The sequence below is a fragment of the Onychostoma macrolepis genome, chromosome 01 (genome assembly GCF_012432095.1).
Source record: "Onychostoma macrolepis isolate SWU-2019 chromosome 01, ASM1243209v1, whole genome shotgun sequence".
NCBI classification, from domain to species: Eukaryota; Metazoa; Chordata; class Actinopteri; order Cypriniformes; family Cyprinidae; genus Onychostoma; species Onychostoma macrolepis.
Genome location: NC_081155.1, coordinates 27,102,662 through 27,118,607, shown reverse-complemented (window position 1 = coordinate 27,118,607; position 15,946 = coordinate 27,102,662). Strand labels below are relative to the sequence as shown.

At 35.9% G+C, this 15,946-nt stretch overlaps 1 protein-coding gene across 6 annotated transcripts in view; it reads left to right on the top strand.

Moving 5' to 3' along the window:
* LOC131536340 (mitogen-activated protein kinase kinase kinase kinase 4-like) overlaps positions 1-15,946 on the top strand; it is a 115,263-nt gene that overhangs the window by 44,882 nt on the left and 54,435 nt on the right. For all 6 annotated transcript variants that reach the window (XR_009269932.1, XR_009269933.1, XM_058769235.1 and 3 more), the window contains exon 8: positions 12,689-12,743. Coding sequence is in view for 4 of the 6 variants with exons in the window: in XM_058769235.1 (XP_058625218.1) it covers positions 12,689-12,743 (55 nt within the window). In the remaining 2 variants the exon portion in view is untranslated. The remainder of the gene's footprint in view (positions 1-12,688; positions 12,744-15,946) is intronic.

The window sequence follows — 15,946 nt, the reverse complement described above, 5'->3', positions numbered from 1 at the left end:
TTGTCAGTTATAATCATCAAAATTAAAAGAAATAAACATTTGAAATATATCAGTCTGTGTGTAATGAATGAATATAATATACAAGTTTCCCTTTTTGAATGGAATTAGTGAAATAAATCAACTTTTTGATGAGATTCTAATTATATGACCAGCACCTGTATGTCTACACAGGCGATAATGCCAAAAAGAAAGGGAAACATCAGAAAATGGGCATATTTTATTCAAGACATATAATTATAGTAATAATAATAATAATTTGTTACATTTATATAGCTATAGCATTTATATAGTGTTGGTCTGAATGAAAATGCAGATTCATTCTTTGCCACTAGGTGCTGCTTTTGGAGCAGTAAAATAGCTTCTCCGGAAACGCTGTACAAAAAGCAAGGCTCGCAAAATTTCAAAATCCCTGGTAGCTTATTTAATTTTTATTTTTTTTTAATAGAAAATCAGATAGGTGTCTAAATGTCAATCAAAAACTTCTTCAATACACAAATATCAAGGAAGGAATTTTATTTAATTATTTACAGGGTATCTGCAGAATTTTTTTAAATCTATTTAAGGCAATTTATGACCCCTTTTTAAGAGGTGCACAAGTAAAAGCAACACCGTATGAGTGGGGTTGGACAATGTCTATCTATGGTATCATATTAAGCCATAAAATGACATAATTTACAGTTCAGATACAGGTTTTCACAAAAACAAAAATCTTAAAATGGTATTTTAGCCTTTAAATAATTTTTATGAAAAGGGTTAAGTTAAACACACAAATTATATCAATTTAAAACTTATAAATAATTACGATCTTAGTTGTTTAGATTTTTAGTAGGCACATAAACTTCTTTCACATTTTTGGACATGCAAATTCATTTTCTGCCACGAGGTGGCGCTTTAGGAGCGGCTGGAATATAGCGGATTCCCCAGCAAGGGCTGTACACAAAGAAGCACCGTGCTCATAAACGCTGCACCATGAGGCATTTTATAGGCAAGATTAAATGAAAATGCCAACGACGTATTTCTGAGGACAGTTGGTTCCCTTCATAGACACATTTACATAAAAACATCCGCGCTGCATTTTGGCTTTGGAACGTGCAGTGCTCATATTTATTCAATGACATCATTGCCTTTTGAAGTTTAATCCAGCCCTTTCACGATTCTTCTCTTCAGTCCCCAACTGTAAGATCTCTTGAAATTATAATTAAGACTTTTCTTATACCATTTAACGTATTTACAATTTTTAACAGCGAATCGTTTGGGAGTCGTTGAGCAAGTAAGGTACAGTATTTGCATGCATGTCAACCTGTTGTTGGGGACTCCCAAAACCAAAATATGAACCTTTCATTACCCGTAATAGTGGCACTTTAATCTTTTTTTTTTTTTTTCTTTACTGTCTATGGTTTTAATAAATTATTTATTGAATCATTCAAATCAAACGATTTGTTCAAAACGGCTGATTCAATTAGAAACGAGGGCCGTTGAATCACTGGCTCACTTGATTCGTTCAAAAACAGATTAATTCAAGGAACGAAACACTGTGTTGCTCTACACTGTTGTGTAAAATTAGGCAAGGTAAGGCAAATTTTATTTATAGAGCACACGCTTAACACAACCGTAGTTGATCCAAAGTGCTTTACAATAAAAAATAACTGAATTTAAAAGAGAAAGGAGGGGGAGACAACAGAAATTAAAACGAGTATCAAAAACAATTAAAATGTAATTTCATAAAACACAAATTTAACACCAATTAAACTATTCAAAGTATATACACAGCATCTCTCAAATGCTAAAAAGTAAAAATAAGTCTTTAAGATAGATTTAAAAGCATGCAATGATGGGGTAGCTCTGATGTTCAAAGGTAGACTGTTCCACAGCTTTGGGGTCACTACTGAGAAGGCTCAATCACCTTTTGTTTTACAATGTGAACAGGGGACAGATAAAAGTAACTGATCACTAGATCTTAATGACCTAGAGGCTGTATATGGCCTAATGAGATCACAAATATAATCCGGGGCAGAATTATGCAATGCCTTGTATGCAAAAAGAAGGATCTTAAAGTCGACTCTAAGTTTTATCGGGAGCCAGTGCAATGAGGCAAGGACAGGGGAGATATGATTCCTTTACTTAGTTCCTGTTAAGAATCTGGCTGATGCATTTTGAACCATCTGTAATCGAGACAGTGTAGATCGAGGTAGGCCAATGTACAAAGAGTTACAGTAATCCAAACAAGAAGAAATTAGTGCATGATTTTCATAGTAGTGCACCCTTTAAGCTCACCTTAAAATAATATGAAATCTTTAAAAATTACAGCACTGTAAAACGACAGACCAGCAATAAACTGTCAATTTATAATATTATGGATGTAAAAGTACAAGCCAATAATGCCTGTGCAGTAATATGTTAGCGTAGCACACAATCTTATACAGCTATTCAGTTAACTGTGTTCTGTAGCATCTGAGATCAAAACTATCTTTTGGATCTAATGTAATTATTTCCCACATCCAAGTTCCAGGTTATAATATGCAAAAGTCTGAACATTAATCTCTTAATTTTACAATAAGTAGTGAAACTTACCCAAAATAAAGGCTTAAACATCTAGAAAATGCACATTTAAGGGGCTCCTCTTTTGGTGAAAGTTTTTAGACAGCTTTCAAAATGGCCGCCAGACAGTGTGAACACACGGAGACCCATACCTCAGTGTGCAATGATCTGATTGACTTGAAATTATAGGAGGAATATAGTAACAAACACATCAATTGGTTATGACATCAGGTAGGATAATAAATTATTTTTTCTTTTTATAAGCTTATCTCAAAAATGGAAGTGTGCTTAATGGGTATGTGAGCTTATTAGGTATGTTTACCCTATACCCATGTGACTTACGACTGGTTTTATGGTCCAGGGTCACATTTGCTTTTACACGCCAATGGAGGAGAATGTAAGAGTTTTACCCAGGACACACATTTATCACCTATCCCAAATTGTTTTAATGTATAGAATAAATAGTCCCACTCAACACGATCAAATGCCTTCTCTGCATCAAGAGAGACTAAGGCCTCAGGCACAAATGTCAGACGAAGTGTAAATTGTTTATCAACCACCTTAAAAAAAAAAAAAAAAGAAGCCCTGTCTATTTAAAAAAAAAAAAAAAAAAAGCCGGTTTGGTCTGGATTAATGATGTCTTGAATAACAGTTTCTAACCTAAGAGAGAGAACTTTTGCCAGAATTTTTACATCTACGTTAAGAAGTGAAATTGAACAGTATGACCACACTTCAATGGAATTATTTCGGGTTTTAGAAGAATAGAGATTGATGCCTGGTGCAAAGAAAGAGGGAGAGCACCATTATTTAGAGCAGTATTTCCCAACCTTTTTTCTGACGCGGCACAGTTTTGATATGTAAAATATGTAAAAAAAAAAGAAAGAAAGGGGAAAAGGTTTTTTTTTTTTTTCAATAATTAAACAATGCGTCGTCAGAGTTGGTATTTCACTTTATATATGATCAGACACTTGCACTTAACATTTTCTGAAAATCATACTCAAATGGAGTTGACAAGGTTTTTGATGACCGAATGACGGAGATCTGTGTTTTGTCCATCATTAGAATGGCCGCAACTGTGGCAATAAATTAATCGCATTACGTATATCAATTTGCAGGTTATAACGTTTATTGTAGCTATATGGGTGCTCAGTTTGTCTTGTTGATTAATACATTTGTCAAAAATCCCATGATAAAAAAGACGAACCGCTATGCACAGGATATTTGAAATGTACAAAAGTGTATTGGCTACAAAGACGACAAAGACTCTTCTCTTCTCTTCAAACACATAAAAACATTAGCCTTTATAGACTGTGTTTCTTGGGTAAAGAAAACACTGTACTTATTCAAACATCAGTTCTTTATTTACCCTTGCATTGCGAAGAAGTAGACGTCTGTCTTCAAACTGCGTGTCGCGGCACTTCGTTCTGAATGGAGACAGGGTAGAGTTATGAGGTTTGACTGACAATTTGAGGATCCAATGGCGTTACGAGGTCACAAGTCACAAGCTCTTTTGAATGCTTTTCATTGGTTAAATATTTGTAAAAGCCACAAACCGACATAACGATGACCAATAGCACTGATTTAAAATAATTATAATAGTATAATAGTGTTAAGGAAGTTTTTTTTATCATTTTCAACGGCACACATGACAACCTGTCATGGCACACTAGTGTTCTGCGGCACAGTGGTTGGGAAACACTGATTTAGAGATTCTTCAAAGACCGAGAGAGGCAGTAGGGACAGCTGAGGGGAAAACTTAAAAAAAAAAAAAAATTAAAAACTCTGTGGGAAACCCGGAGATTTTCCGCTATGCATTTGTGCAATGGAAAAAAAATACTGATAACATTAGGATCTTTAAGGCATTCTGACTTATACAGTGCGGAGTAAAATGATTTAAATTCATTATTAATTTTTTGGGGTCTGATACAATATTGCCGCCTTGGTGTCACAATCGTCAGCTGGAGTGCCCATGAGCTCCCCTAGAGGGCACTCCATCCCATACCTTTGCCAGTCATTCCGGACTCCATCTCCCATAAGCCCTGCCTAGGAACTAATCATCAGACTCCACCTGTTTCCTATCAGGAGGACTATTTAAGTTGGACACTCTCACCAGTGTTGCCAAGTCTGCGGTTTTCCTGTGAAATTGGGCTACTTTGACACTGTTGCCGCCAATGTTCCCTCTAATTTTTTTCTTGCTGAGCAAAACTTTTCTCTATTAGGCGGACATTTCGGCCACCTGAGCAAAAACATTCTTTATACTAGACCTGTACAGCGCGCGCACAAAAAAAAAAAAAAAATGTGACTTCTAACTTTAATGTGCAATTTGTATTTGATTTGACCTTTGATGTAACTAAATGATGTACATTTTAGGTTACCTGAGAAAACTTTTTTTTTTTACAGTGTATATATACTGTAATACACTGCCGTTCAAAAGTTTGGTATTAGTAAAGGTTTTTTTTTAAAATAAGTTTCTTACGCTCATTGAGGCTGTACCTATTTGATAAAAAATACTGAGCATTATTTCACAAAATAATATTGTGAAATATTATTGCAATTTAATATAAAAGTTTTCAATTTTAATGTACTTTACAATATAATTTATTCCTGTGAAGCTGAATTCCCAGCATCATTACTCCAGTCTTCAGAGTCGCATGGTCCTTCAGAAATCATTCTAATATGCGGATTTATAATCAATGTTGGAAACAGTTGTGCTGCTTAATATTTTTTGGGACCTGTCATACTTTTTTCAGGATTCTTTGATAAATAAAAAGTTAAAAAGAACAGTGTTTATTCAAAATAGAAATTTTGTTACAATATCCTATACTATTCAAAAGTTTGGGGTCAGTAAATTTTATTTATTTAATTTTTTTAAAGTAATGAAAACTTTTATTCAGCAAGGATGTGTTAAATGGATAAACAGTGATAGTAAAGACTTATATTGTTAGAAAGGATTTCTATTTTTAATAAATGCTGTTCTTTTTATTCATCAAAGAATCAAAGAAAATATCAAAGGTTCCAAAAAAATAAAAAATAAATAAATATGCACAACAGTTTCAACTGTAAATCAGTAGAATGATTTCTGAAGGATCATGTGACACTGAAGACTGGAGTAATGATGCCTAGAATTCAGCTTTGCTTCACAGGAATAAATTATATTTTAAAGTATATTAAAATAGAAAACCAATATTAGAAATTGCAGTAATATTTCACAATATTACAATTTTGTCTGTATTTTTGATCGAATAAATACAGCCTTGATGAGCATAAGAGAAAATCTTACTGATCCCAAACTTTTGAATGGTAGTGTATAATATCATATAATATAATATTTAAAAAATGAAGCAGTTCTTGCTCATGAATTCACTTTTTGAGGTAAATTATTTATTGGGTTAATAATATAGGCCTAACATAACATAACATATATAACATATAACATAACATAATTAGGGTTGGGTACCGAACTCGGTACTTTTAAGGGTACAGACCGAATTGTGTCGGTACTACCGAGTATCGATTCACATTAAATCATTCGGTACCAAATTTCGGTACCTGAGAATGCATTTGGGCGCATACGACAGAGACCGAGAGAGAGAGACCCTGTGACTTGTCACCCCTGCAACTCTTTAAAACACAACACAGAGGGCAAACCGAAATGTTCTGAAGTGTGCTTACATTTCTAGGGTCATATGGTTTCCGCGAAAACGCGGACAGGATGGCAGAGTCCATTCATATAAACGGAATTTACTTTATAGCGCGGAATGCCATGGAATTCGGCAAGTTTTGGATGAATAAAAGAATGTCTGTCACTTAATTCGAATCGCGATATGAACTAGTGTATGTGAATATTAAAAAGACGGTTTAAATATGAATCCTGCATGTTCCGTTAGCCTCGGTATGTATGAATGGCGGAGACGCGGTTTTGTTTAGTAAACAAATACTGAAGCACACGTGAACTCGCGGTGATTTTCGGCCTCTGCATCTCACTACATAAACACATGAACCTACAGGCTGTGAGTCACTTCATGAGAATTTTACCATTTCATTTGAGAAAACCAGCATCATATCATACTGTATACACACAGAAACTTCACACAACCTGTCAAAATAAAAGTGCGGTTTAACATGTAACAGAAATATATTACTCTTGTATTACTTTTGTACAGTATAATGTACGTCTTTATATATTCCATTTACTGACAAATTTAAATAAAACAATTAAATTATAAAAATAATTATTACAACCACATTAACAACTTAATTGTAGAAAAAAATAAAATTATTATTATAACTTTTTTAAAGGTATATTCACAATTTTTCTACCATGTATTAATTTTAACAGTAAACCGCTGTTTGTTTGCCAAAAAAATAAAAGGGTTTCATTTTGATTTGATTAAAAATAAATAAATGTTTCATGCCTTCATTTGATTATCAGAAAAAAAATAAAACACAAGAATTTCTGGAAGGAAAAAAAAGAAAAACAATTGTAGGGTCCTATTGTTCAAAATGTTGAAAATGAGAGTTTTGGACTTATTTTTTCACTGAAATAAATGTTTTGAAAAGTACCGAAAAAAAGTACCGTTGGGTACCGGTACCGAATTTCAGATACCGGTTCAAATGTGAACGGTACCCAACCCTTAATATATAATATAATATAATATAATATAATAATATAATATAATATAATATAATATAATATAATATAATATAATATAATATAATATAATATAATATAATCAAAACAAACTGAAGCATTTAAACTGAAAGAATAGAAAACAAACTGAAGCATTTAAACAGATCTGTAAGCTAAATATTTTCAAAGAAAGTGAATTCTTGTATAGTTTTTGTTTTCGATTTGAATTATTTCGTTTTAAAGTAGTAAATTAAAGCTTTATATATATATATATATATATATATATATATATATATATATATATATATATATATATATATATATATTTATATTTTAGTTCAGTTTCGTTCATCATTGTGAAGTGCTCCTATTCAAGACGAGACGGCAAGCGCATCCTCTGTTTTCCTATTTATTTTAATAAAAGCACAAAGTTTTGTTGATATTGTGAATGCACACAAATAAAAGTAGACCCTTTACAGTTCCGAATGATGTATTACTCTTACCTTTTATAAGCAAAAATTAAGGCATATTTGAAGTTGTTTCCACTATCAAGAAAAAATGCAAGTGACCGCTCTGGCGCCTCCATGCAAAGTGCGCTTCAGCTTCCACTCTTCACACAAACGATTAGATATGCATCTAGCGCACATTTATATAGTTCAAACATTTAAACTACCATTGTGATGCTTGAACTGTTTCTATATATTTTATTTTAGGCAAGTCATGGTGCTTAGAGAAGGCTAAATTGGTCAAACATAGGCTATGATCAGCTCACTGTCTGCCGCTGGCCGCTTGGTGGTTACTTAAAAAACTAAAAAACCTTACATTTAACGAACAAAAAGTGCTCCAAACGTTTTTGTATTAGCTTTATAAAAAACGAAACGAAATATAATCACTTTACCATTACAGATATGACCTCATTTGTTTCTATTTCTCCTCGAGAGAGGCAGCGCAGCCTTGTTAGAGTCATTACATTATGCACTATCGATCGCCATTTAGACTAAATGATGAAGAATCATTATCGCGCTTTGGTGATTGTTATTGGCGTTTTAATCAGGCTAGGCTACTTGTCCGGTCGGGCAAGTAAAATTCTCTTTCAGTTGGCCTTTTAAAAAATCCACTTGTACCGGGGTAAGCGGACAAGCGTTGATGTCGAGCCCTGCGATGTGTGTTTAGACTACTTCAGTAGGCTAGGTCCAATCTTTACGACTCCTCTGTCTGTTGTATTGCGTCAGTGGAGTGGTACGTCAATTCTTCCTCGTTTTTTGTCCATTTAATTCATAATTAATGATATTATGCATTGCAATGAAGTTGATCTCATTTGTGCCCCCCTGAAAAAAAAAAAAAAAAAAATGAAATGCCCGTCCGTGAATTTGTGTCTGGCGCCGGGTCTGGGTGAGATACAAAGATGTGTGCACAATAAGGAGAGCGCGAGTGTGTCTCACTCTCACTCACACTCACACACACACACACACACACACACACACACACACACACACACACACACACACACACACACACACACACACACACACACACACACACACACACACACACACACACACACACACACACACACACACACACACACACACGGTCTCTCTCCGTATAATACTCAATAGTGATGGGAAGTTCGGATCATTTTACTGACTCGGACCTTTGAGTCTCGTTCAGCAAAATGAATGAATCTTTTTTTCGAGTCATTTCGTTCATTTTAGCAAAATATAATTAAAATGTTACGTGCTACTTCCCTAACACATCTACTACTTATGCAAACGTTGATCACACTACAAACAATACAAAACTATAATGCTATAAGAAACAGAAAAGATTAATTAATTGTTTACCTGGGTCTTTAGTCTATGATTAGCTCACCTCACCTCTTATCTGACAAGTATTTGGGTTTGAGTCGTTCGTTCATCACGTGACAGCCTCATAATCTAAACCTATGCAGTCAGAGCCGGAAAGAGAATTGATTAGTTCGTCTCGAGTCTTTTGAGTCGTTCGTTCTTTTGTCATGTGACGTGACAGCATTGGGCAGATAAATTAGTAAATTTACAATCTTCCTTACAAACAGGTGCATAGTTGTTGTTATTATTATTATTATTTACTCTTACAATTACGTGATGCGTTTCTGGTCTCAAATTGTAGCTTTTTAATTACAGTTTATAAATGTGAATTTCTGTCATGATGGTTCTTTTCCATAACACTGAATGTGGTAACAAAGGTAATAAACTAAAGAGTTGGTTATTATTATTATTATTAACAAGTCTTTTTCCCTCAGACTGAATAGGTTTAGCTTATGAGGCTGTCACGTGATGAACGAACAACTCAAACCTGAAGACTCGAAACAGGTGAACTAATTCAGTGCAGAACCTATAGGATGTTGCGCATTGGACGACTAAACGAATCACTCTCCGAGACGACTCGTTCTTCCCGACTCGCATTAAAGATTCGTTCAAAAAGAACGAATCGTTCAAGAACAACCCATCACTAATACTCAAACAGCGGCAAAGACACCTGAGCCAGCAGCTTGTTTCTTTTTTAAATGACGTGATTTTGAACAGATTAAATTATAGACATGATACCAGCTAAATTTATTGTACTAAATCGCAGAAACGTAGTACTTTAGTCTGATATTCCCCGCTCTGTGAAGTAATGTGAGGGAGGAAACTAGTTGAGGTTAGCTAGCTAATTAGCCATGTTATCTGCATCGGTAGCAAGCCAAATAGTATTTATTTCAACACTGAAACAACCTGCGAATGGGTCTCTGTCTTGATTGAGGGTGAAAGAGGGAGAAATGAAGACGACACAGATATATTGTTTGTGTACGACCTGGAAGTATTTATTTAGTGATCGGTGCCAAAACGTCATCTGTATGGAACATCGTTGTGTACGGAACATTAGTCTACGTTACTAGAAAAATTCCCATACGGCAGACTTCGTCTTTTTCAACTGGGGAAAAAGTTCCAGGGATTCACCTCATTCGGCCATCATCCTACACACAGGCTTCTCTCACTGACCGCTATCCGGAGGGGGAGGGGTCGTGTGACTCGTTATTCTCTTCACTGCTCACAACTTATCAGGGTTATCACCCTGATCAGACATGAAAATATGTTGTGGCACTATCGTGCAGTCAGTAATGATATGACGTTAGCAAACTTTATCAATATTTTTGCAAACATTTCTTTGAATAGCATGACCGTAAATATGAACAAACGATTGAATGTAACATTAAAAAAAAATATTACTTTTCATAAAAAATTTTATTAATGCCAAAAATGCTTACATTTTATACATCTTTTTGTTCTCTCGGTCAGCCATGTTGCCGCTGTAGCCGGTTTATTCTGATAATTTTCATACCCCTTCGTTTGAAGTATGGTACCGAAAAATTTAGTTTGAAGGGCCATCTGGCCCTTTCCCTTACCCCTACTCCTCCAACCAAAAGAGAATCGAGACAGGTAAGGTGTAGAAATGGTATTGGGCCTAAGTTTCAATATGAGTTCTTAGGTTTGGTAATGGTGGAGCCGGACAATTCAGTAAAAAACGAAATCAGGAAAGCATCCGGACTTTAGCCCTCCAATTCTTCTGGTATTTCAGTGATCTTAGGTTTTGCTTCTGCGAACGGTTCTCTACATCATCCAACTTAAATTTTAGGCTGCTGTTCTCTGCTTTCAGCGCATTGCACAACGTCTTAACTGCAGTCAAATAGTCATTAAGCACCGTTTCAGTGTCCACAATCTTCTGAGCTTGGGTTGTTTGTAACTCATCCTCCGCTTGGGCTGGAGCACTAGCTGCCTGCTCGTTCCCTTTTTCAGCCAGCATTTCTGCAATGTTTCATCCCAATTTTCCCGATTTTGTTATTTTTCCTTGTAGATATGTTATAGTCACTTGCTTTATGAATATGTAGCAGAAATAACTAAAACTGCTGAAAAAATAGATGAATGTTCATGGAGCGACTTCCACCTGTGTCTAGTCACCACGAGGCATACTGGAAGTCCTGGCGACATTTTTATTTTAAAATCTTTATTTGAATATGGCAACATGATACCTTGTTCTACAATATTTCTACAATATTTATATCTATAAATCACTGACAGAGACCCATGCCCTATCAGCCAATCACTGTGAGCATAGTTAAGCATAGTGCTTCAACAGTAATTTTGCGAAGCTACGAGAATACTTATTGTGCACAAAGAAGAAAAAAAAAAAAAAAAATTTTATTCAACAGTTCTTCTCATCCGCGTCACCGTCCTCCACCATTATAGAGAGTACCACGACGCGTGCAAGTGCTACTGCTGACATCGAACATGCATGCGCTGCGCCTTGTTTACGAGCAGAGGAAGGCACACGCATGCATCGTGGAACTCTTGATAAGGGATGGTGACACAGAAGAGAAGAATTGTTAAAGTTGTCTTTTTTTCTTTGTGCACAAAAAGCGTTCTCGTAGCTTTGTAAAATTATGGATGAACCACTGATGTCACATGGACTATTTTATTGATGTTCTTACTACGTTTCTGGGTCTGGAAACATTTCAGTTACAGTACATCGCTGTCTATGGAGAGTCAGAAAGCACTTGAATTCATCAAAAATATCTTAATTTGTGTTCCGAAGATGAACGAATGTCTTGCGGGTTTTGAATGACATGAGGGTAAGTAATTAAAGGGATAGTTCACCCAAAAATTAAAATTTGATGTTTATCTGCTTACCCCCAGGGCATCAAAGATGTAGGTGACTTTTTTTCTTCAGTAGAACACAAACAAAGATTTTTAACTCAAACCGTTGCAGTCTGTCAGTCATATAGTGGCAGTCAATGGGTTTTGAGAGAAAAAAAAAAAAACCATACACAGACAATACCAAATTAAACCCTGTGGCTCGTGGCGATACATTGAGGTCTTTAGACACGAAACGATCTGTCTGAGCAAGAAACGGAACAGTATTTATATCATTTTTTACCTCTGATACACGCAATGTCCAACTGTCCTGAGCTCATTCACAACATCTGGCGCATGACGCATCATGAATGAGCTCAGGACAGTTGCATGTATTAGAGACTCTCAAAGCTTTGGAACGTTTGGAACCCACTGACTGCCATTATATGACTGACAGACTTAAACGGTTTGAGTTAAAAATCTTAGTTTGTGTTCTACTGAAGAAACAAAGTCACCTATATCTTGGATGCCCTGGGGGTAAGCAGATAAACATCAAATTTTCATTTTTGGGTGAACTATCCCTTTAAGATTTCTCCCCATTCTCAGCAGCTTTGTGAAGCTCTGTGAAGAAGAAACTCTTACCAAAAACATTAAGTAGTAAGATTAAATGTTTTGTAAATACGGCCCCTGGATTTCTACTGAAGAACTTTCTAGCTCTGAATTGACCTTTTGATGGAAAAACACATGTGGGTGCACAGGCTGCTAGACTGCTTCTCACAATAACCAGTTTCTGGTGTGCATATAAATGTTGTGATTGTGTGCTGAAATATTGAGAGACCTTCTTTCTTTGTCTCTCTCTCTCTTTCTCCAGAGTGACCTGTGGTCGTGTGGTATCACTGCTATAGAAATGGGTGAAGGAGCTCCTCGTAAGTATCCACACATTTCCTGGTCTAGTCTGTCCTCTAGGTCATTGACTTGGTCATTGAATTCCAGTACAAATGACTAATTACTCACTAAGATATCAGTCGACTAATAGTATAAATGGTATTACATATAGTATAATGTTGTAATTTAACAGGCCGATTAGGGCTGGGCAGTATGATTCTATATATCGTGACAATGGTATAAAGGGCCTATTGTTAGAGATTTTGCTATATTGTTTATTTTTGCTTTGTAAATATATCCACATAGCACAGTACTACTTAAAGAATACATAATGAATACATAAACATGCGTGAAAGATAAAATAAAAGAGCGAGACGTGCTTGATTTTAAATAGATAGCACAATAAGCTATGAAAAAAAACTCAAGACGCAATTGATGTGGAGCCTGCACTGACCATCACACCTGTGAAGTACGTGCACAGAAAGCCACCTCTCTCGATCAGACAACTTGCAGTTGTGAATTAAGTTGTCTTTCATGTCTTATTGTGCTTGAATGGTCAAATACACAGAAAGGTATGTCAAGATGCCTTGTAGAGTATTCACAGTCTCTGAACATGTAGAGTATTCACAGTCTCTGATGGGGAGGGCCTCTCTCTCCCTCAGTTAACACATGCACTATCACAGCAGTCATTTACTTTACTCATAAATCACTGATCAAAAAAGGCTTTGGCGGGACAAAAATTTACTTTGGTGGCCACAAAAAAAATTTCAGTGCAGGAAAAACCCTGCCCTCCATGTTTACAGACACAACACCAGGAAGTGTTTGGTTCCCCCCTCCGTACAGATCACGTTCCGGTAGAACCCACCTCGGTAGAAATCGCGATCGCGTTCCCGGTAGAGCCCTGCACGGGCCTCAAGTTTAGGTCCTAGCCCGGCACGTGTCCGACAGTTTAACAGAATTACTGGCCCGAGTCGAGCCCGTCTTTTTTTCCCCTTCTCCCAAATCAGATTATAATACTGTTTCAGCTATTAAAATAGTTCAGTTTTGTATGTAATGGTAAAGTGATTATATTTTGTTTAGTTTTTTTTGTTCGTTAAATACGTTTTTCTTTCTTAAAGTAACTACCAAGCGGCCAGCTACATACCGGCAGGCTGATCATAGCCTATGCTTGATAAGTTTAGCCTTCTCAAATCATCACGACTTGCCTAAAATAAAATCTATAGATATACTAAAACAGTTCAAGCATATAACAATGTTTAAACATTAAACCTAGATAAATGTGCGCTGCATCCAATAGTTTGTGCGGAGAGTGAAAGCTAAAGCGCAGGACATGGAGACACCAGCGCAATCAATTGCATTTTTTCAATGGAAACACCTTACGCCGTAATTTTGCTCATAAAGGTAAGAGTAATACATCATTCGGAACTGTAAAGGGTCTACTTTTATTTGTGTGCACTCACAAATCAACAAGACGTCATGCTTTTAAGAAAACGATGCGCTTTCTGCCGTCAAGTCTTGAACAGAAGCACTTTACAAAAATGAACCGAAAGTCAGCGAATACATGCCTCACAGACATGATATCACAGACAATATATCTATAGAGAGCTTTAAATGACTACTTAACGAAATCAATCAAATCGATAACAAAAACTCTTTCATTATAATCCGTGAAGATGCACTTCTCTCTAAAGGCGCATCTAATGAGCAGACGGCGAGTCAGGATAATCATCTTCATCTTTGCGACACTGACACAGAAAACACTAGTTTATTAGTAAATAATTCACAGGGTGGCCGCGGGTCCTTAAAAAGTCTTAAAATGTATTAAATAAAATTTTGCTTAAAAAAGGCCTTAAAAAGTCTTAAAATGTCTTAAATTCAGATTCGGTGGGTCTTAAATATCTTCGGGTCTCATTACCACAAAAGTTTCATCAGCCTGACGGACCCAGGGACTGTTTACAATCATTGGACAGACGGAAGATTATTTTTTCCCCCCGTTGTAGTTACTGCGTCATCAGAGAGAATTGCGGTAGCAGAATGCAGCTCGAATACCACCAGCTCGCTGACAAGCCTCCTAGCTGCTTTAAATGGATGCAAGTTTACTGAATAATTGCTTGAGGATTTTACTTGCCCGACGGAATAGCCTGATTAAAACTTAAGTGACATTTTATTACATTCAGCTTAAACAGCGATCGATAATGGATAGTGTATTTCTGATATCAATGTTGCGCTGTTGAGGCTCATGCTGCCTGTCTCTGTGAGAGACTTATATGGAGAAATCAAATCAAATGAAAATAACGGCAAACATAAAGAAACTCACAGAACGAAAATAGTTCCAAACAAAGATCAGAAGTATTGCACATTCTCCAAGCAGCACTCGCATTTTTGTTACTGAATGATTCAGTGCTTTGAATGAATCGGTTGAATGAATAAGTGACTTACCGCCACCTACTGGTGGTTTAGTTAGTTTAAAAATAGGCTATGCATTTTTCCACCATCATTTCTTATTTGTATATTAAACATTTTTTTATTTAAAACATTAATCTCATAACATTATTGAGGTTGTAAATTTGTAGTGCAAATTATTTAATTGCTAACAGCCCTGTTGTGTATATTAAATTTCTTCATACATACATTTGATAAGGTTAAAAAATATTGGAGTTTATGGAGGTAAATAACAACCTGGGGTAAATATTAAAAACATGCAGATTTAAATATGTAAAAGCTGAATAGAAAACTGAAATATAGCTTCATTTACACCACCAAAAATATTGCTGATGCAGAACTTTTGAGGGATATTTTGTATGGGATATTGTCTGCAGATATGAAAAGCTCTAGCGTTCCCCTCGGTAGAAATCACGTTTCCCCCTCGGGGGCCCCCCTCCCATCGTAGGGCCCTTAGAATCGTCCTAACTTTCCCTTTGATCATAGTCCGTGTGTGCAAATCGAAAGATTCAGCTTTTCACATCAGAGCTGCGAGCGTAAATTTCAACTTACAAATACGAATATTAATATGACAAGTTCTCACATTCAACAAGCTCTCGAGTTTTGCTACTGTTTTACCTTCATACTTTGGCTGGATGTCTTTGCCTATATTAGGGATTTCCTGGAAGGTCATCATTTCTACTACTTTTGTGGCGTTTATGTGGAGTTTCTGCGTGAGGGCAGTATGAATGGAACAGATATTAAATGTGTTTGTAGCACATCATGGCCAATCCATCTTATTTTGAGTAAAAATAGGAAAAAC